The sequence below is a fragment of the Jaculus jaculus genome, chromosome 3, assembly GCF_020740685.1.
Source record: "Jaculus jaculus isolate mJacJac1 chromosome 3, mJacJac1.mat.Y.cur, whole genome shotgun sequence".
In the NCBI taxonomy this organism is placed as follows: Eukaryota; Metazoa; Chordata; class Mammalia; order Rodentia; family Dipodidae; genus Jaculus; species Jaculus jaculus.
The window spans coordinates 51,473,835-51,497,620 of NC_059104.1; the positions used below are offsets into that span (position 1 = coordinate 51,473,835).

Below are 23,786 nucleotides of genomic sequence, written 5' to 3' on the forward strand. Positions count from 1 at the left end.
TACCTTACTCATTCAATATCATACTGGCAGTACTAGCTAATACAATAATGCTATAGATTGAAATAAACTGTGTTCAGATTGGGGCAGAAGAAATAAAACTGATGGGAATATTTATATTAACGCTAGGTAGAACACTGACAACAAAGCACAAATCTTTGCTTTTACATTAGTGTCTATGTAGAAACTCTCCAGACTTAATTTTTAAAAAGTCTTGGGATTAATGAACAGTTAAGTTTAAGGATATAATTTTTTAAAAATCAATTGGTTTTCTAAATATCAGCAATGAACAATTGGAACTTGAAATTAAAATCATTTCATACAGTTTCCTTAGCACAAAATTTTATGAATATATCAAAATTTATAAAAAGTGTGTGAGGAAGATTATAAAATCATTTTGAAAAATCAAAGAAGATCTTATAAGTAAGTAGATTTCCCGTTTTCTTAGCAAGGATATCTCAGTATTCTATGATGTCACCTCTATCTATCTATCTATCTATCTATCTATCTATCTATCTATCTATCTATCTATCTGAGAGAGAGAGAGAGAGAGAGAGAGAGAGAGAAAATGGGCACACCAGGGCTTCCAGCCACTGCAGATGAACTCTAGATGCATGTGTCTCCTTGTGCATCTGGCTAACGTGGGTCCTGGGGAATTAAACCTGGTCCTTTGGCTTTGCAGGCAAAGACCTTAACCACTAAGCCATCCCTCCAGCCCTAATGTCACCTCTTTCTAACTTGACCTATAGATTTAAAATATTTTACAACTCAGGGACCTAGCAAGTTTTCATGGTTATTAATAAAATGGTACCATGGAGAAGAATAACTAAGATGGAGATTGGATACTCCCTGATTTGGAGTCTTAGTATAATTCATATTAATCAAATATTTTGAATTTTGCAAAATAAAAATTTAAAAAAATCTGTAGATCTGAGCTGGAGTGATGGGTCATTGGTTAATGTTGCTTGCTTTTAAGGCCTGCTGATGTGGTTTCCATTCTCCAGTATCCACATAAATACAGATGCACAAAGTGGCACATGCACCTGGAGTTCATTTACAGTACTGGAAGCCCTGGCACCCCATAATCACTCTTGACTTGCTTTTATTTCTCTGCCTCAAATAAATAAATAAAAATATTTTTAAATGTGTCAATGGAAAATATGTTGTTAATTAAAAATATAGGTAAAATAAATAAATAAATAGGATGAAATAGAAAATTCAGAAATACACTCAAATAACTATAGTCAACTTATGTGTGCCAAAAGAGGATGCTATTGTCATGTATTAACCTGAATATTTACATGCTAAGTAGGAAATATTGACATAGCTGTAGGGTTTTTCACAAATTCAGAATTTATCATCTGTCTATATATAGTGGAAATCCATTCATTCAATATCAGAAGCAGTAATGGAGAAAATCTACATGGCCTGGACCTTGCTAAAGATTTTTTTCAATGTACATAATCAGTAAAGGAAATTTTTTATTTAACTGGCCTTCATTAAAATTTCTATTTGTGAGAAATAGTTAAGTGAATGCAAACATCTGCCAGAGACTAGAAGAAAATTTTTGGTGGGGCAGAGCAACTTTTTAAAAATTCAACATTGTGTAGCATTTTGCTACACAAGGTAAAGACAGAACATGCAAATACTGTGCAAGCTTGGCAGTCATCTGTATTCCCAGCTCTTAGGTGATGGAGACAGGGAATCCCCAAAGCAAGCTAGCTGGCTATATTAGTCAAATCAGCATGATGTAGATTCAAGTGACAGCCCAGACCCTACCTCAGTAAATAGACACCTAATTTTAGCATCTTACCTCCACATGCACATATGTGCCCACATGTGTACAGATCATACAAAATGAAAAAAAAAAAAAACAAGCAATGGAATGATGCTGAGGCTTCCCATGTCCATTAATTTCATTTTTGGGTTAAGACTCCTTGCTATGTCACATTAGCGTCATGCTTTAAAATGCACATTTTTGAGTAGTAATGTGTCTTATACCAGTTGAAATCTCATAATTAGCTGGGCTCTGATGATGATAGAGGTGGAGGTTATCTCCTTTAGCAGTGGTCAACAGATGTCATTAGAGAACTGCTCAATCAAACCTCTGTGCCTTCCAGAATGGCTACAGCCAAAACACTGACAGCATCAGGTACTGTTTAGGAGGCCTTATGAATTGCCAGGGCAAGCACACATTGGTATATATACCTTGGAGACTCACAGTGCCAGAACTCTGCGTTCATTCTATGAAAGAAACACTAATCCTCATCATAAGTATGACTTGAAAATTTCTGTCCAAAAAATCTGCATACAAATGCTTATCCCAGATATATTCACAGTTACCACACATTCGTATGAAGCAAGATGGCCTTGAATACGTGTGTGGCAGTGTAACTGTGATGTGCACACACAGTGGAGTTTTATACAGTACTCAATATAAATTATCTTTTTAGCAAAGAAAAGATGTGGTAAAATTTATATTAGTAAAAGAAAATCAGTTTGAATCATATGGTTTTCATACTATATGATTACAAGTATTTGTGTTCCATTACAAGAGCAAATTATACAGATAGTAGAAAGATCACTGGTTGCCAAGGGTTCTGAGGAGGTGAAAGAAGGAACTGATGATACTTTTTGAAATTTATTTTTTAAAAAATTATTTATTTGAGGGGGGGGAGAGTAAAAGAGGCGGGGGGTTGGGGAGGTCTCTAGCCACTACAAACAAACTCAAGATGCATGTACCACCCTGTTTGTTCCTCTGGCTTATGTGGGTACTGGGGAATTGGACCTGGGTCCTTAGGCTTTGCAGGCAAGCACCTTAACCACTATACCATCCCTCCAGCCTGCCATCCCTTTTTTTAAGGTGAAGAAACTATTCTGTATGACCCTGCAATAATGGATACCTGATGTTATATACTTGTCAAAACACTGAGTTATAGAACACAGAGTCAATCCTATTGTAAACTACATGCTTAATAATAGTATATAAGTATTGATACATCATTATAGTAACGTACCTCACTAGTGTAAAATGTTAATAGGGGAATTTGTGTGTGGAGGGAAAGTATTACACTTACTGGCTCATTGCTGAGACCATACCTGACCATATGGAAGAAAAAGGCTTTCTTTTGGCTTAGAGTTGTGAGGGGAAGTTTGATCATGGTGGAGAAGGCAAGGCCAGCCAGAGCAGGAAGCTGCATCACATCATAGCACAAAGAAAACTGGACTTTGAGGCTGCTTCTACCCACACTGCAGTGCATACCCATTTCTTCCAGCAAGGTTTCTCCGCTTAAATATTCCCCAGCCTTCCTGAACAGCACCACCTTGAGGTGCGGAGGGCTGCATTTTACATTCAAATTACAACATAATGGTATGTGGGAGTGTATGTTCTGCTTATTCATTCTCTAAAGTGAAAACTTTTCAAAATTAATCTGTTAAAGCTAAAACCCTTTCATTAAAAACTAATGTACTTGGTCCACTTATACTAATGATATAATTTACTTTCTATACCTTTACTGCAGTATTTACTGATAATTCATAGGAAACATTCTTTCTCCTAGATTAAGAGATTGGTATTTTAAACCACATTAGTTATGTAGCTTTGTTTAATCAACATTAGACTCTGAGTTTTCTGAAACTGCCTGTATAAGAAGAAGCTTCATAATTGTTGACCTATCCCTAGATTGTTTTTTAGAGAATTTTCATTTGCCTGCAGTGGCGTGGGAAATGCTAGCCTCACTGGACCTGCCTTGGTTAGGTGTTCTCACGGTTTGGTGGAGGGCCTCATCCAGCTGCTGAAGCATCTTACATCTTTAGATACTTGTGACCACCAGACACTTAGTGTTCTTGCTGCATGATTGTATTCCAACTGCTTTTTCTCCCTTGTCAATCATTTATTCTAATTCTTTTCCCACTTATCTTTTGTGACTATAATATTTATTAATCTCTAAGTAGCAAAAGAAATTCACATTCCTTTTGTATAAAGAACACTGAGCTGTTTTAGATATTTTGTAGAAGGGTGAAGTATAATTAGTGAAACATTGGTTTACAATTGATAATGAAACTGAGGCATTCATTGAGGTTATCTCACCCAAAGAGCATATACCCTTCTTGACTTAAGTGTGGAAATTGTCCTTGGTCCTTTTAGTAATTTCAGTAGACGGCCCCCAATATATTCAGTGTTTTATTATAGTTTGTAACTCAAATATGTAGCCATCTGGCTTGAGGAGGTGTCACTGGGCAGATCTTACGATCCAGCCTTAAGGTGTGGTAGTGTGTCTGGAATTCCAATCTAAAGATGTGCACAGTGTGCCTAGTTGGGTTTTTCTGAAGTGTGCTGTGTGGTGTTTTGGGGTTTTTCTCTCTCTCTCTGCTTGAACCTGTGAAAGCAGGCCAGCTTCTTCTGCCATTATGGAACTTCCCCTGGATTTGTAAGCACCAATGAATCCCTTCCTCCATAACTGCCTGGTCTGGAAGTTCATCTCAGTAAACCTGAAGCTGTCTGCTACAGTCCTACAGGGGAAAGTCTAGGGATTGCACTGTACTGCAGGTCAGAAACATCAGAAGAGTCTGGCCTTTCCTCTTCTCTGCCCCTCACGGACTCCTACTTCCCTCTGAGAGAACTATGATTTCTGGGAAGATTGCCCTTTCCAGAAGTCCTGACTCCCGAAACCCGATGTTCAAACTTGACTATCTAAGTCAGCCACCCATTGATGGGGCCCATGGAAAACCCCAGTGTGGTCGGGAGAGATGGCTTAGTAGTTAAGGCAGTTGCCTGCAAAGCCAAAGGACCTCGATTCAATTCCCCAGTACCCACATAAGCCAGATGCACAGGGTGGTACATGCATCTGTAGTTCGTTTGCAGTGGCTGGAAGCCCTGGCATGCCCTTTCTACCTTTCTATTCCCCCCCCCCGCCGCCAAATAAATAAACAAAAATAAAAAAAATATTTTTTAAAAACCCAATGTGAGTGTCAAAATGGGCTTCTCAAAACCCATCTTACCTCCTTGGCAAGAGCTGTTTTCCGTCCCTTAAGCTCTCCTCTTAGCACTCTCCTTCCTAACGTTCTAAGCTATAATAAAATCTTTCTGAACCATATTTGTAGATTTCATTCTCCTCCTTCATAATAGATTAATTTGGAGACACACCAAAATTGTCTGTGTGTTGGCTTGTATTGGTGCCTAGGGAGGAACCCCAAAATTCCTGTATCACAATAAGCTCAACTTTGACTTAAATGCTAAATACTTTCATATAGAAATGGCTCTGCTCACTAAAATTAAGTATTCTCTAAATGTAATTTAAAAGATACTATGTCTGATGGTGGTAACTAGTTTATTGCAATTACTAAAGTCCACAGTATTTGAAATATCTTCTTGGTCATTTAATATTGCAATCAACTCATTTTTAAAAATGAGCAACAAATACATAGTTTTTGTGTTTTAACATCATATAAAACTTATCTAATATGTCTCTTGTATAGCTATCAAAAATATCAGTTTGCTTACATATTTCAAATCACTGTGATAGCCATTGAGTCACTAATAACTATGGCAGTGGTTACACAACTTATTTTATTCCCTTTCATAGTAGAGCCCAACTGTCACCTTTTCTTCATTGGGACAAAACACCTGATCAAAAACAGTATATGGAAGGGAAAAAATTATTGCACCTTACAGTCTTGATTGAAAGCTCGATTAATAAACCTGAAGGTCCAAGCCCTTTGGCCCACTTCTTCCAGCAAATCTCAAAAGCTGTATAAGCTAGGGATTGAGTATGACTTAATCACAAATACTTAGGGCCATGGGGAACATCAGTGCACATTATAACTGCCACCAGGAAGAATACCCACTCTTTAAAACCACTCATCAGCACAGTTAGTATTTAAAATGTATGTGGACATGTACACACGCATCAGAACATTTTATGCATTCTATAATGGTGATTGGTTTTACCAGCATGTTGAGTTTTTGAGATTCCTATCTGAGAAATATATCCTCTTGGTTCAGTACATCTGCACATATCTATTGATCTTTTTCCTTCCCATTTCAATTATATACTTCATCAGCAGTAGCCATTCAGTTCATTTAATGGTATATATTAGGTCTCTCTTTATTCATTTGTAGATAAATCAGCTAAAAGGAAGGCATGGTCTTGGAGCTAGAAATAATCCAGGTGGTAGGTTGTCTAATTTGAGAGGTTTTGACAACTGGAATTGGGGGTTGTAGGGCATTAGAACTTTAAATCACATTTGATATACCTTTGTTGTTTTGCTACTGTTTTCATCCAGTGCATTTGTAACTTTTTTTTTTTTTTTGCTTGTGATATGTAATAACACTGAAGATTTTTTTTAAAATTTTTATTTATTTATTTGAGAGCGACAGACAGAGAGAAAGACAGATAGAGGGAGAGAGAGGGAATGGGCGCGCCAGGGCTTCCAGCCTCTGCAAACGAACTCCAGATGCGTGCGCCCCCTTGTGCATCTGGCTAACATGGGACTCGGGGAACCGAGCCTCGAACCGTGGTCCTTAGGCTTCACAGGCAAGCGCTTAACTGCTAAGCCATCTCTCCAGCTCAACACTGAAGATTTTTGTAGAGGAACTATAGTTTGCAGTGGTTAAAAGCTAGCTCTTCGCACAGACATCGGCTCAAATTTTCATAGAAAGTAAGTGTTAATGAATGAGCCAACTGATCTCTAAATTTCTTTAGTCCCGTAAATAACAGGTATAATCCTTGCTCCTCTCTTGTCACATGGTGTCTGTTTCAGGCACTAAATACGTGGTATTATCGTTGCCTTGTCCATGTCTCCAAGTACTTGCCCAACAGTTATTCATTCAGCATTGTTGTTGCAGGAGTGTTCTACTGTACCTGGTACCATTTTAAGATTCTCAGAATTATGGTTTCTGACTTTCAACAATGTCTATAAAATCTACAGAGACTACTGTTTTGATACATACTTGGATTACAGAAACAATGAGGAAAAATTTAGTGGCCTGGCAACATTCCTTTCTTATTTGCCCATGTGTATGTTTGCAGACGCAAGCAGATGCACATGCAATTGTGTGTAAGTGGAGATCAGATGACAATGCCAGGTTTCATCCTCAGAAAACACTTTCCAGTTTTCTTGAGACAGAATCTCTAGTTGACATGAAGTTCACCACTTCATTTACGCGCTGGCCAGTGAACCCCAGGGACATTCCTATCTTCATCTCCCTGTGCTGGGATTACAGCCCCACACACCATGTGTCAAGCACCTTACCTTCTCAGCCTTTGCTTTGTCCTTGACAGCATCGTAAAATATAAATTCTGTTATTCATAGAGTATAGGGCTGGCTCTGGTTCTTTGGCTTCTATAGTTCTGTAAGAACCTGGTTTTGATTTTAAGACCTTTTTTTTTCCTTGTGATTAAAACAATGGAGTATTTTTTAAATGTCATCCAAATTTGTGCTGAGAACCTGAAAAATACTCCAAAACCTTGCATTGTTGTTACAAGGGAGTTGTACTTCAGACTGACAAGTAGGCCATGATTTATTACAGGATCTGCTTTTAACATTATTTTGTCTGGAATGAACAGAGTGGTTGGAGAAACTCCATCCATCTTTCTGTTTATTTGACATTTATGCCACATTAAATGTACCTTAAAGAAACAATACCTGAATAAGAAATTCCATTTAACGGTGATGATTTCTCATCAGCCAGATATCTCTCTCAACCATAATACAAAAGGAAATCCTGTCAAGCAATGTCTGTTATGATTTACATAAAGCATATTTTGACATGAACAAGATTTCAAAGAAATATTTTAGTTCCCCCCCAAAAAAAACTAGCATTGCAAAGTTTGTTTAAGTCATTTTTCATTTTAGTAAAGTTAATACAACCTTCTAAGTAGTAGTTCTAACTCAATCACTGATAATGAGTAATTAGTTAAAACAAAATATGACTCTTTGTTTATGTCCATCAAGCATAATAAAATGTATTGATCAAATAGACACAGAGCTTGCAAATTATATTTTCTTGTGCCTTAGTTTTTTAAGTATGCTTCTTTATTTTCATTTTGAGGTAGGGTGGAATGAGAAAGCACAGTCATTGAGGCAGGAAGGATCCCTTGGCAGCACTAGGATTTTTCTTAGAATGTTAGGATGTGAATGAAGAATCTTGGTCCTGCAGAATATCTCCACATGTCCTTCCAAAGAAACTTCTATCTGAGCCTTTCATATACTAAGCTGGGCTCAAATTCATTCAGAAGTTTGAGTGGTTTGTTTCAATGTAGTCTCAGGCTGCCTTCGAACTCACAGTGATCCTTCTACTTCGGTCTGCGGAGTGCTGGGATTAAAGGTATGCATCACCATACCTGCCTAGTGATTTCTTTTAAATCTCAGAATTGTTAAATATAAGTTTAGGAAGGTAGATAAACTCATGTTTCCACTTCATAATCAGTAAGGATGGTTTTTAATACTATGCACTGCCAGTGACATAGCCTTGCTAATCATTCCCTGTCTTCCATCCTGTACGATAGCATCTCCTTCCCTCAAAATTAGTGTTGGTTCTATATTTTCTCTGAACAACTGAACCTGTGTTGGACCTTAGCACTTAACATTTAACTGTCAGATGCTACAAACTATATCGTGCCCCAGAATTCTCATTCCTTATTCTTACTGCTCGTGAGTAAAGATTGTGGTTGATGTAGTGGGTTGTGGTTTCTTCATAAAGTCATCCTAGTAGTTGCTGGATGTTTACCTGTATCAAAAAAATGCTCCCCCCCCCCACAAATAAAATATTTTTTAAAAAGAAAGGATAAAGGCTGGAGAGATGGCTTATCTGTTAAGGCATTTGCCTGCAAAGCTAAAGGACCCCTGCTCAATTCCCTAAGATCCACATAGCCCAGATGCTCAAGAGGGCACATGCGTCTGGAGTTTGTTTGCAAGGCTTGAGGCCCTGGTATGCCCATTATCTCTCTCTCTCTCTCTCTCTCTCTCTCTCTCTCTCTCTCTCTCTTTTTCCCTCTCTCTCAGATAAATAAAATAGTAAAAAATGCTTCTGGAAAACTTTATCAATCTCTTGCAAATTATAGTGGTTGAAGATGTTAATCTGGAGTCATGAAAGTTGTAAAATATAGAAAGATTGGTCACTGTGGTTTGTTCAGTAAACCCCAAGTAGTCATTTAAGTAAAATAAGTAAAATTAAACCTCTTTGCCATTGTAGTAGTGATTTTTTTTTTTTAGCAAAATGGATCAAAACTTTTATGCCAACTTGTAAATTAGTGAATTCGCTTTAACTATCAGAAATGATGGTGTGAATCAAAGAGTGTTAAAAGGAAAGCTACAAATCAAATGACCCTTTCTGAGTTTATGTCTAAAAACAGAAACCACTACAAAAATTTCAACTGATCTAACCATGCAGAACATGACTTTGGAACAGACAGTATATGTAGGCATCTTCATTTTTATTTTATTTGTTGTTGTGATTAGATTTCAGTTTTTTTCTTTTTGTGCACACTTAGATCCACTATGATGCATAATTTTTATGTCTAGTTTCATTTTGTTATTTGTGTGCAAACTAAGACCCAACAGTTTACCCATGGCTATTAACTTGTTTAACGGCATGTTTATCATTAGTAGAGAATGCACATATGCTAGTGCCAGTTTGCCTAACTAACAATGGAGTCTTCTAAAAATATATTTTTGAAGCATTCCTGGATATTGTTAAGTCTATATGTTTTATAAGATGGTATCCCATAATGGATGGAAGATTCATGGTATCCCAAGTCTTTTTTTTTTTTAATATTTTATTATTTATTTATTTGACAGAGAAATAGGGTGAGAGAGAGTGATAGAATGGGCACGCCAGGGCCTCCAGCCTCTGCAAATGAACTTCAGATGTGTGTGCCCCTTTGTGCATCTGGCTAACATGGGTCCTGGGGAATCGAACCTGGGTCCTTTGGCCTTGTAGGCAAACGACTTAACTGCTAAGCCATCCCTCCAGCCCACATGTCTTTGTTTTTGTTGTCTTTAGTGATAGTGAAAATGATGTATGTATATGTGTTGTGATATAGTGCCAAAGATGGAATCCAGAGACAAAAGCATGCTAGGAAAGCGCTTCACCACTGATCTACACACCAGACAGGAACCATTCTGTGAGTTACACATATTCAGTAGGCCATTGGAGCACTTGAACCTTTAATATGTTTATTCATGTGTAACAACTAAAATAAGACTCACATTTTCAAGGGCTGTAATATTTTCATAATAAATACTGTTTTAATAGCTGTGATGACAGTGATATCTCTCATTCACTGTCTAAAAATAACTTCTACTGCATATGTTTATAATCCATCTTTTTGTGTATATATCCACATTTATGTGTGTGCACCACAGCATACATGCTGAGCTCAGAGGACACCCTTGGGTGTTAGTCCTTCCACCTTGTTAGTGGTAAGATCTGATTATTATGCACTTTGGAGGGCCCCAGCTTCCTGGCTGGAGTTTAAGGATATTCTTCTGTTGCCCACCTCCCTTTTCATTATGAGAGCACTGGGACGACACACATAAGCTAGCCCTTCTGGCTTCATATGAGTTTTTGAGATCTTCACTCTGGTCCTCACTGGCGCAATAAGCACTTTGTCCACTGAGCCATTTCCCCAGCTTCTATTTTTCTGCATTTATTGATGTAGGAGGCTAAAAACAATATTTCCTATGTAAGTGTATGCACCCATACCTGCTTTGATGTAGAAAATTGTTACTAGGGAAGCTTCTAGACACTCTACGCTATGCTGTGCACACTTAGATGTGCCAAGAGTGACTTGTCTATGGTTGTGCCCTTTGCTGTATGTTATTGTGAATGATTGCTCCTTGCTAGGGAATGGTGAGCCATTCCCTGCCGAGGCTTCCTGACCCAATCACTGTACTAACCCCAAGCTGCTCAGATGGTAGCTTCCCCATTCCTCCCTTCTGATAACGTTCCTTGACCCCTTCCGAATAGGACAGGCCAGCCCTCTAACTGAGCCTGTGTTGTCTTATTTCTTTTCCTCTTTCTCCTTCCCACCCCACCCCGCGCCGATTCTACCTGCTGTTGGAGTTTGTTTCTTCTAAGGTTTGTCCTTGTGTCTTCAGTAGGGATACTGTCATCCTCAAGGATGGAAAGTTGGTTCTAAGGGTACAAAATGCTTATTTATTTCATTCATATATATATAAAGTATAAATATACATAGATAACATGGATACAAATAGAGTATATGAGTTGTTTTAAAATTTTCTGGGTTGTCAACAATTCGGACAAAAGGCCCAAAAGGCATTAGTGAACAGAAAAACAAAAGTTTTAGAGATATTTTCTGTGTAAATGTACATTTCCTCTTGCATATTATGTTAAAGTTTCAAGTTTATTTTTGCCCAGAATGGAAACATTTATTTTCTTTGTCCACACAACCCAACCTAAATCTCTGTTTTTGTCCTTTCTGACGTGCTTCCATCACCAGTGCTACCTGTGTCTCCTTTCCCAGTCTGTCCATTGACTTCAGTCCCAGGGTACAACCTTGGATCAAGCTACCTGTTTTTTTTTAAGTATCTGTCTGGATTATCGCTATGGTTTTTATAAATTAGTCTTCATGTTTCTGTTACTTTCCATATCTAATCCTTTACCTTCTCTGGACGGGAGGGAAGTTTTTTTTTTTTTTTAATATATGTACAGTCCTCTCTTATCTAATCTATATTGGCGGCTCAATAATCCAACCCTTATTTTTATTACATGACATATTTTTCCTTTTCTGATTCATGTTTTTCTACTGTCCCTATTTACCTCCCTCAACACATACATTCAGTTTGTAATCACACAGCCTCCTCCAATGTGCTGTGTGTTGCTTCATCTATAGCTTGTAGTAATCAGTTCTTTGTTGATGTAAACAGAATACTTGAGATGGCTTGTTATTAAGAAGGAAGAGGACTGGAAGATGGCTTAGTAGTTAGGGTACTTGCCTGTAAAGCCTTAAAGTACCCAGGTTTGATTTTCCAAGAATCCACATAAGCCGAATATATATGGTTATGCATGCATTTGGAGTTGGTTTGCAGTAGCTGGAGGCCCTGGTGTGTCCATCCTTTCCTTCCTTCCTTCCTTCCTTCCTTCCTTCCTTCCTTCCTTCCTTCCTTCCTTCCTTCCTTCCTTCTTTCTTTCTTTCTTTCTTCTTTCTCTCTTTCTCTCTTTCTCTCTTTCTCTCTTTCTCTCTTTCTCTCTCTTTCTTTCTTTCTTTCTTTCTTTCTTTCTTTCTTTCTTTCTTTCTTTCTTTCTTTCTTTCTTTCTTTCTTTCTTTCTTTCTTTCTTTCTTTCTTTCTTTCTTTCTTTCTCTCCCCCCCCCCCCCGTCTCTCCCTCACTACCTATCTATCATCTATCTGATTACATTGGTTTTAGAAGTTCTAGGCAAGATCATAGTGCCTGCTTAGGCTTAGTTCTGGCAAGGCCTGCATCCAATCATGGTAAATTACAGTGCAGGGTGATGTGCTACTATCTTAAACCAGCGAAGTCTGGGCAAGCTCAGGGTTATTCTCACACTAATGACATCTGCCAAGGATTTCTCAGTGTATTTTTTCTCCTAAGGATTCTACCTCCCAGTAGCACTACACTGAAGGACAACTTCTAACAAACAGAGCCTTGTGGGGTAAATCAAGTCCAGTCTATAAGAAGTCTTTACAAATGCTATTGTGTCTGCCTGGAATGCTGTAGACTGGACTTTTTTCCACCTTTATCTAAATCCACATGATCTGTTTTCATCATTTCACTTCTGGTGCCATCTCTACTGAGATGTACTGTGTGACTATTTTGTACTATACTATTTGTCATACTAGAGCAAATATGCTGCAGGTTTTTTTTTTTAAACAACAAAATGGCTTTTGTGGGGAGGTGACTATATTTTGTCAATCCATCTCCTGCAGTATCTATTAGGTAATCTATAACTCAGGACAAATGTTAAATGTTAAAAAATGTTGTAGGCAATAATGTAACATAGACATCCATCCCTATGCATTTTACCATATATTTTCCCATAACATATTGCATATTAAATTGGATTAAAGGTATTTTTCTTTACAACAGATTTTTTTTTACTAACACCAAGTAAAAGGCAGCTTTTCAAGTATTTAAATATTATTTGAGATGAAACAAAATTTCCAACTTATTTTATATCTATAAAACACAGTATGAAAGGTATTTGAATCAGAAGATTATTAAAATACTTGTGACTCTGTCTTATGCCTCTCTTTCACTTAGCTGAAGGACATAAAATCTGCAGATCAGAAAACGACACTGCTCCATTTCCTGGTGGACATTTGTGAAGAAAAGTACCCCGACATCCTGAATTTTGTGGACGATTTGGAACATTTAGACAAAGCTAGTAAAGGTTTGTGCCTTGGTATAGAAATACTCATTCTTCTAATCTTGAGTTCTAAAAGACAGAAAATGATGCTGTTTATTTACATATGCATGTCCATGTCATCGTATCTTCACATGGAAGATTACATTTTGCAAGTAGAGAATGGCAGGATATTGATCTTATGAGTTATCCTGATTGAGTTGTTTGGGTTAGGCAACAAGGTGTTAGATATATAATTACATTCCTTTGTAGATAAAATTATGTGGATGCCCCACCCTCTCCTGCCCAGTTGTCACCACTGTCTTGTGGGCACTGTGTCCTGATTCGTCCTGCGTCATCCACATAATTTGCTGTGTACCAACATGAGTGTCCTCCTTTTGTCAAAGTTTGCTCTCTGGTGCCCTACTGGACAGCACACTGCCAGAGTTTCAGTTCATCTTCCAACACCCATGTTTTTAACCTGCAGAAGCCTCTCCAGTGGGCTTGAGGAGGCTAGTGAAGCAAAGTCAAAAGGATAGGAGCTAGTGCTGACACTGGCTTGTAGTGTGACTTAAATAACAAATTTGACCACCATAAAAATCCAGTTTTTACCTATAGTTAACATCAATTTCATTGAAACAGCTTGTTTCCAAACTACCAATTATTAATATGTTTTAGAAGATAACTTTAGAATGCTGAGTTATCTGTATTCTTTTTATATTGACTACTAATTAGAGTAATGCCAAGTTCATATTGGTGACCTCTTTACTTAATGTTAGAATTTGTAAACTTAAAATAAAACATCTTGTTTTTTTCTACATTAAAGTGAATATTCCTGCTAAAATAATATTATCATTTTCTGTACCTTTAATTTTTATTTTGCTGTGAAATGGAGATTTTAGCATTTTGTTTGCAGAGACATGTGATTGGATGAGATGTTCTTTGTAACTTTACCCTGAGATATCAATTTCTTTGCTATATTTTGTTCAGCCTGTTGAAAATAATTAGTCTGGATTTCTAAGACCATTAATAAAGCCTTGTACTTCATTCTTCCCTAGTCTTTAGCTGTGTTTTGAGTGGAACTACTCATTAGGTGCTCAGGATGCTCTGGAACTTGGAGCCATCATCCTACTGTAGCCTCTTGAATGCTGGGGTGACAGATGTGAACTGCATGCCACTTAAAATTAGTTTTCTAGTATGTTTTGGCTAAAAAATTATTTTTGAAAAAAAATCACCTATTTTAGGTTGATTATATTTATCATTCTAGATAAGTATTATGGTCCTTTGATGTTTTTGCAATTAGTGAACCTTTATGAGGACTTGCAGCGTTTACTTAGTAATTTGATTCTTTTCTTTGTTCTGTTTCTTGACGTCCCATGGGGCATTCTGGGACCTTGGGGATTTTAGTTTCCTGTGTTACAGTGAAGCATGCATACATGTAGGGCTCAGCAAATACTGCTAATGTGTTTCGCAGGGAGCACCCAGGTTCATGTTTGAAATATACTGTTTTTGATCACGTAGGTGATTGTTAAACATAATTACTTCTCATGTTTATATGGCCCAGTTATTGATTGATATTTTAGAGGATTAAATGTAGTAATTGGGTTGGAATAAGTCTGTTTGCATTGACGCTTTTACTATTCTCATATATCGCCATTTAAAAGTTTTCACATTTTGAAATGTCCTCAGCAAGTTATTATAGGAATTAGAAAGCACCTTTGTTTTTGAGACATAACAAGTCCTGGTCATTAGGTACTCCTAGATCAGCGGGGTGTGTGTGTGGGGGGGAATTACATTGCAACTAATGAGCCTTCCGGAATGACAATTTTCAAAAATCTAATTCATTAAGATGCTTCTTTGCTAAGAAATTAATGGCTTATAGCTTTTCTGTTGTGTTTCAGAGAAAACATTTTGGTTCATTATTTTATCTCTGTATACCATTGTAATATTTCCTTTATGAACTTCTAGGGGTTGAATACATTTTTCTCATCTAAGTAAAGTTAATTTAATCTATGATGATTTGTTTACCACCTCCTACTATTCTGTTAATTTGAATTATTATTAATGAGTAGAAAGTGACAAAACTCTTGTTTCATTTTTGAGTTTAGGATTTCTTCATGTGTTTCCAACATTTCATGATAAAAATTAAACTAAGAAAAAAATTAAACTAAGGTAAGCTTGCAACATTAATTTGGTCAGTCTTTCTTGAGGGTTATTGTAGCTGGTCCATGCAGCCTTCTTCCCTAGTCAACTCTGAGCTCTAGATATGTCATGCTTTCCACTCATTAACCCACTCACATGGCCTGTATTTAATGATTACTTTATCAGAAATTTTCTCCTCTTGTTAATTTCACATAAGATTTCTGTGTCTTCCTGCCCTGAACCAATCATACAACAGTTTGTGTCCACATGTCTCCTCTCTCTCCTTTAATTAAGATTTAATTCTGCCTACTTTACTAATATTGCCATCATTTACTTAATACTGATATTTTATCTGTTGTTATTCCCCCTCTACAACTTCTGCTGAGATGATATCTTCCATTCCCAAGGGCTAAAATCCCATCATTTGTAATGACTTAAATTTGCACCTGAGTGTCATTCTCAGCTCCATACTTGTTTATGTAGCAGCTTTTGCTATTTCCTTCTACATGTCAAGCAGGCATCAAAACCATCTTAGGCCACACATTTAGTGTATTATCAAAGTATATTTACTGATCATTTCTGATCTTTTTTATTTTTGTTTTAAAGTTTCCATTTTATTTGCTTATTAGAAAGGGGGAAGAGAGATACACTTTTAATGTCTCCATTTTGTTTACTTGTGAAAGCCTCTTCAATCCCCACTTCTTCTGACTTCTCTCATTTGTCGTCTGTCTTTATGGCTACCAACACCTCACCCCAGAGTGGCCTGGTGTAGGATCTGTGGTCTGGAGTGTCTGTCATGTTTTCACTTCATCAGAGACCTTACAATCCAGTTCCTGCTCCCTCCCTTTGCTTTTCTTGGTACTTCCTCTGGACCTTCTATAAGATTCTGTGTGTTCCACTCTTCCAAAGGATAAGTTCCCAAGTTTCTCAGCAGTCCATATACCACTGTTTAAGTACTGCTCTATGCCAAGCACAATTCTTGGGATTTCTCATCTTGGTCTTCACTTCTAGATTTTCATTCTAAAAAGAAAAAAAGAAACTTTTAGTATATTATCAAAGTATATTTACTGATAGTTCATTTCTGATTTTTTTTTAGGTTTCCATTTTACGTATTTATTAGAAGGGGGGAAAGAAAATGGTCATGCCAGGGCCTCTAACCACTACAAAAGAATCCTAGGTGCATGGCCACCATGTGCATCTGGCTCGTTTGGGACCTGGAGAATTGAAACTGGGTCCTTAGGTGTCACAAGCAAGTGCCTTAACGACTAAGACATCTCTCCATCCTTTTTTATGTTTTTATAATTTTTAATCTTTTTTTGTTCATTTTTATTTATTTATTAGAGAGAGAGAAGGAGAGAGAGAGAGCGAGAGAATGGACGTGCCAGGGCTTCCAGCCACTGCAAACAAAGTCCAGATGCCTGCGCTCCCTTGTGCATCTGGCTAACGTGGGTCCTGGGGAACCGAGCCTCGAACAGGGGTCCTTAGGCTTCACAGGCAAGCGCTTAACCACTAAGCCATCTCTCCAGCCCTAATTTTTAATCTTTTAAAAGCATTCTTTGGTGTTTTACATTTGACTTCTTTTCCTTTTTATTTAAAACACGACTTTCTGCTCCTTAGGCTCAGTTAATTTGTACCTCATTAGCAGTTGTGTGGTATGTTCCAAATACTCATTTGCTGACAGATATCTCCTATGTTTCCAGTTCTTCATATGTTTCCAAAATTTTATGATAAATGCTTTACTAATTAACAAATGTTTGTCTTTTATTCACCTACTGTGAACACTTAATGTCCAGGTGGCTTACCACCTGGAAACTGCCTACTATCTGAAAAGCTCACATTTATTTTCTATAGCCAGTACACAGGGTTTCCAATGAAGTAAGTAACCTTTGGCTGTTGCTTGATCTTTAGTTTTGAATATCTGATACTAGTTAGCTCGCCTCATTTTATATCCCTGGTTTAAAGTGAACAATGTAACTGGCCATGTTAGTTGAAAGCATTGAGTCATGATGGTTATAGATGCAACCACATATTTTATATCAGATATAGAATTCATTTGGTATTTCAAAATGTAGAATCTTAGAGATTGGTAAAAATACATTTCAGTTTATACATTTATGGCTCCATAAGGAAAGTAGAATTAATTGACAGGATCTTATACACTGGGATTTAGGGTGATACCCTGCTGGAGGGTGAGAGAGAGAGAGAGAGAGAGAGATAAAGAGAGAGCGAGAGGGAGGGAGGGCAGTCAAGCAAGCATGTGTTTACATCAACCTTCAGGACAAGGATTTATTAGACCTGATGAAGTTGTGGGTCTGAAGCAGAGCTGCAGCCCAACCAGGTTCGGTTAAGTTCCTTGTGAAAGAGGGGGAGGAGTTCAGGAGGAAGTAGGTCCAAGGTCAATTGATAAAACCTAACTAGACTTTATGGTTTTCTTTGTGTGTATGTATGTATGTTTAAGGCTGACACAGATATTAGAAAAGTCTCAAGGATATTCTTGGGTAAGGGCATTTGGAGGAACAGTGGGCCTAGTTTGTATCCTGCCTTTTATCCCCTCCTTCTAGGTCTTTGCTATCTGAAGGGGTATGTTGGGAGGTGGGTACACTTGGCTCTTTATGAGATCTGTGTGTAGAGAAAGGCCTGTGAACTCTCACAGCAGCTCTGAGATATTCTCTACTTGAACGGCCTGGGTTCTAATACATGTTGGTTATTTGTGTACTTAGAATAAAATAATTTAGTCATAGAAGGCAACCATAAGGGATCCTGTTTTTGTTGGATTGCCAGTGAAGAAGAAAAATGTATTCCAACTGTCATTTCCTTCATATATTCATATATTGACCATTTCAGAGTTTGACTGTGTTTAGACAAAAGACCTCACTGACTTAAAGCCGGGCCTGGTGGCACATGCCTTTAATGCCAGCACTTGGGAGGCAGAGATAGGAGGATCATGGTAAATTCAAGGCCACCCTGAGAATACAGAGTGAATTCCAGGCCAGTCTAGGCTAGAGTGAGGCTGACCCTACCTCAAAAAACAAGAAAAACAAACAAACAAACAAAAAACCCTCACTAATTGAGGCAAGCTTTAATGCCATCTGACTGTGTTTTTATAAGAGGTGAGAAATATAGGTTGTCAGAAACCATGTAAGAACATGTGAAGAGGAGAGACCATATGAAGAAGACTCAGTGAAAATGTGGTTTTCTACAGGTCAGGCAGAGAGTCACAAAATAAACTAAGTCTACTAGCACCTTGAATTTGACCTCTTGAACTATGAGAAAATAACTGTGTTAAGCCACTTGTTTTTTGGTATTTGTGATGGCAGCTAATATACCAGCTTAAAGGCATTTTTGTTTGCATGAATATTTTAAACTGTAGAATACAGAACTTATAACTGATTTATTTGATCAATTATAGGAACAGTTGTGGATTCAGTGTCTTTCACTAGGAATCAGTTCATGTATATGAAAGATTCCTGTACAAACCATAAGTTATCACATGATTTTAAACATCTATAAGGTCTGGGGAGATGGCTTGCCAGTTAAGGCATTTTCCTGTAAAACTGAAGGAACCAGGTTTGATTTCCCCAGTACCTACATAAGCCAGATGCACAAGGTGACACATGCAGGTGGAGTTTGTTTGCAGTGGCTAGAAGCCCTGGTGTACCAATACTGTGTCTCTCTCAAATAAATAAGTAAAATACTTAAAAAATAATTTAAATAATTGTAAGCATGTTCCTGTTTGTTTGGGTTTTTTTGAGTAGAAATGACACATAAGGAATACACACGTAGGTGGTATTAAAGCATCCCAAATAAATAATGCTTAGCATTTACTCTCTACGTGAGATCTGTGGCTCCTGAGATTTCATTTTAGAGAGCAGTAGCTTAAGCTGGAGTATATCAAGTTTGGTTTTGTCTTGTTGCTCACTGTATCTGGCTGTATCATTCTTTCACTTACTCTTGTTTTGCTGGGATCATTGGTGTCACTTTTAATATGAGCAAGTAATTGATGAAATCTTGGAATTACCCAAATGGGTTCTGTTGCAACTCCCCCAAAGTAAGGCATGGAAAGTTGGTTTTCCTTTTTTTTTTTTTTTTTTTTTTAACTCTACCAAGAAAATCATGAAAATACTTCTTATTTTTGACAACTGGTTCTCCAGGTAAACCTAATCATAAAAGTCATGTCCAGAAAGGTAGCCTGGCTAGGTTATGTCCCAATGATCTAATTTGAGTTTATAGCTCTATAAGAATAGTTAGGATCTAAAACAATTTTAATATTATAATTCAAATATAATGAATATAATTTTATTTTCAAAAGATAAGTTGCCTACTGTTTGTTTGCATATTCTTGCCAAAACAGTAGAATATGGAAGCTTTATAGTAAATTAACGTTTTAATGCAAAAAACATATAATAACATACAGATGAGTCATTTCCAAAGTAATTGCTGGATGTATAATTCATATTTATAGTGTATTATAAGCATTTGTCTACTGATAAGAGGCTATATATAAAGATCCTGCCAGTTGTTTCCAGGGATTATCTATGTAGAGTTGGCATCACATGTTTAAATTGGAGACTTTTATATGAAGCTGTTAGCATAATCATTTTTTAGTGCAAATATGAGCTGTTCTGGATGGCAGCCGAGTGGTATAGAAACAGCATGGCCAAGATTACTGAAGCTCCTGCAGAGTGACATTGAAGAACACTGGGCATGCAGGAGCTACTCACAGGTAAAGATTGTTTTTTGAGATACTGAGCTAGGAACATTTCCTGGATCTACTTCTGCTTGGGCTGATAGATGATGATGAAGACGAAAACTACATCAGGAAGACCTCTATATCTTTTTGGAGGTTAACAGACTGAAAGTGGCATCAATACAGCATTAATCTTCCCATGAAAGTAACAATTTACAGTGTATGCTAGTGTTTTGGCCAGCTCCAGATTGGAAGTAGCTGTTGGAGAAGGTATATCTGTGTCACCTAAAAGCCATAGCTAACATGAAGGAAGGGGATAGCATCACCAGTGATAGCAAGGACTTGGAGCTCTCTTGAAACTGACTGTGAAGCAATATTTAATGCACCTCAATTCACAATGTGAGGTGGGAAATTACCAAGAAGGATGAAAGATTTCAGAATAGTACATTCAGAAGACTAATTTAACATAGCAAATCTACATTTTACAAAGAAATGGAAGTAGGAGATGGAGGAAGCATTTCCGGTAATGTGCTGCGTCTCTTAGATGACAAGTTTGGTGTGTAACCTGCAAGGCTCTGGAGAAGCACAGACTTGATGGTTGCTGCAGGCAGAATTACTACCTGTTTCCCAAAAGCCTGCATGTTTTTAGTGAGTTTGAAAACCTTGAATCAGTAGGTCATTAATTTTCTTGAGCTTCAATAACTGATTACCACAAATGGAATACCCATAAATCAGAAGCTTATTCTTTCCCGTATCAGGAAGTTGTCAGGGTGAAATCAGGTGGTTGATATGGAGGTTCCTCCAGAAGTGTCTGAGAGAGAAGCCATCTCCTACCTCTCTCCTTTCCTCTTTGACTTCAATCATTCCTTAGAAATCCCTGGCTCCTGGATATGCATTACAGGGTCTGTGTTGATCTTCTTGTCTTTGGGGGTCTGTACCTCTGATTTGAACATCAGTCATTGGATAATAAGTCACATAAGAAATTTATAGATTTATGTAATTGAAGTATATGCACTTTTCTAAAATTTCAGTTTTCATACACCATCTCACACCAGTTCTGAGTGTACAGTTCAGTGCCTTTTTCCCAATTAGACAGACTCACATGATACTTGGAAGTGGAATCTGTTTTTACTCTTTTGATTTAGCCTAAAACATTCTATTTTTATTTTAAATCTTGAATTTTGACATAATAATTCTTATACAAAGCATTCCTGCTACTAAATGAACTTTATAAATAACTGGGCCCCAGCAACTTTTCTGCCACTTGGAATTTAGTTTTTAGAAGCATTTTATGTTATTTATTAAACAGATTTATCTGCCCAGAATTGTTAAGGAATGACATAGAGAAATAAGAGTTAATATCTGGGTCTAGAGAGATGGCTTAGTGGTTATAGCAGTTACCTTTGAAACCTAAGAACCCAAGTTTGATTTCTCCAGTTCCCACCGAAGCCAGTTGCACAAGATGAGGCATGTGTCTGGTATTCATTTGCAGTGGCTAGAGGCCCTGGAGTGCCAATTCTCTCTATTTGTCTCTCTCAAATAAGTAAATAAATTTTATATAGAAAAGAGTAAATGTCTGAAAAGATGATAAATGTTGTAGAACATCTAAAGTGATATGTGCTCACAATCATCAATAAACCTTAAACATATGTAACCATAGCTATCTCACCTTAGAAGATACCATCTTTAGATTTAAAATTGATCAGTTATTAGTGAGACTGTTTTGTTCTATAAGTATGTGTTTGGATATAATGACATACTTTTCAAACTATTGTGTACATTAATGGAAAAGAACTGGTGCTCAGTCATCATTTCCATATCCTTTGACCCTATGAGGGCACTCTCAAGCTTATCCAACTCTTTGTTTGATTGACATTGCCGTAGGCACTGTGTTGGTAATGATAAGGCTTTCCTGTGAGTGACTGAAAAGAGAGCTTGAGTGAGTCATCAATCCATCTTAACAGTCCTTTACTGAGAGCTTTTTTTTTTTTTTTAATAATTTATTTATTTGACAGGGACAGACAGGGAAAGAGAGAGAATGGGCACAGTAGGGCCTCCAGCCACTGGAAACGAACTCCAGACTTGTGCGCCCCCTTGTGCATCTGGCTAACGGGGGTCCTGAGGTATGGAGCCTCAAACCAGGGTCCTTCAGCTTCACAGGCAAACACTTAACTGCTAAGCCATCTCTCCAGCCTGAAAGCATCTTTTAAAAATTTATTTATTTATTTGTTTATTTATTTGAAAGAAAGAAACAGAAAGAGAGAGAAAGCAGATAAAATGAGCACACCAGGGCCTCCAGCCACTGCAAATGAACTCCAGACACATGTGTCACCTTGTGCATTTGTTTTACGTGGGTCCTGGGGAATCGAACCTGGGTCCTTTGACTTTGCAGGCAAGTACTTTTAACCACTAAGCCATTTCTCCAGCCAGAGCTTCTTTTTTCACCAGTGCTATTTAAGGTTTAGAGCAGAGCCATGAACACACATATCTCTATTGTCTTGAAGTTTGCATTTAGATGCTGGGAATAGAACATAAACCACAGATAGAAGCCTGCCTGCATTATGTCAGCTGGCTCATGATTGGTAGTCAGAAGAACCCCCCCCCCCCCCCGAGGTAGGGTCTCACTCTGGTCCAGGCTGACCTAGAATTAACTCTGTAGTCTCAGGGTGGCCTTGAACTCACAGCAGTCCTCCTACCTCTGCCTCCCAAGTGCTGGGATTAAAGGCGTGTGCCATCACGCCTGGCTCTTTTTTTTTTTTTTCAGAACAACTTTTGAGGTTTAAAAAAAAAATATTTATTATTAGAAAATGGGCATGCCAGGGTTTCTAGCCACTGCAACCTAACTCCAGATGCAGGTGCCACCTTGTGCATCTGGCTTATGTGGTTTCTGGGGAATTGGACCTGGGTCATTATGCTTTGCAGGTAAGTGCCTTAAAACTAAGCAATCTCTCCAGTCCAACTTCGTGGTTTTAAATGGAGTAGTTTGAGACAGAGGCCTCTGAGCACATGCCCAAAGGAAATATGGGGAGGCAAGGTCTTTTGGAGAGAAGCACATTCTAAGCACAGTGAAGAGCAAGGAAGACCCCATGAGATGGAAGCATGACTGGAGCAGAGGGACCTGTGGCCAGAGAGGGTAAACTGGGCCTATAGAGCCTTTCTGGTCATGGTAACATTTTGGGACTTTCTGTGAGTAGTTGATGACCCAGTTTGATTTCCCAGTGTCTACATTAGGCCAGATGCACAAAGCAGTGCATGCATCTGGAGTTTGTTTGCAGCCATCCTCTCTCTGTCTCTGTCTCTCTCTCTCCTTGCAAATAAATAAACACTTCTATGTACCTTTTCGTTTCATTTTACCATGTTCTTCAGTTTGTTGTATAAAGGAATACTGAAATTCTGATAGGTAAACATTTCCTAGATGAACCTGTCTGACAAATACAAGTTTCTCATTGAAATCTCTCTCTCCTGTAATATCCACTTTAAACTTACAGAGAAGAAAATTGCTACTTTAGAGCTGGAGACATAGCTTAGTGGTTAAGGCACTTGCCAGCAAAGCTCAGTGTCCTAGGCTCGATTCCCCAGTAGCTACGTAAGCCCGATGTGTATGCATCTGGTGATCATTTGCAGTAGCTGA

General features: G+C 37.8%; 1 protein-coding gene across 4 annotated transcripts in view; it reads left to right on the plus strand.

Annotated features, from left to right (window-relative positions):
* The window catches only part of Diaph3 (diaphanous related formin 3), a 530,142-nt gene that overhangs the window by 307,955 nt on the left and 198,401 nt on the right, over positions 1-23,786 (plus strand). For all 4 annotated transcript variants that reach the window (XM_045145419.1, XM_004651009.2, XM_045145418.1 and 1 more), the window contains one exon: positions 13,245-13,374. In XM_045145419.1, the coding sequence (XP_045001354.1) occupies positions 13,245-13,374 (130 nt within the window). The remainder of the gene's footprint in view (positions 1-13,244; positions 13,375-23,786) is intronic.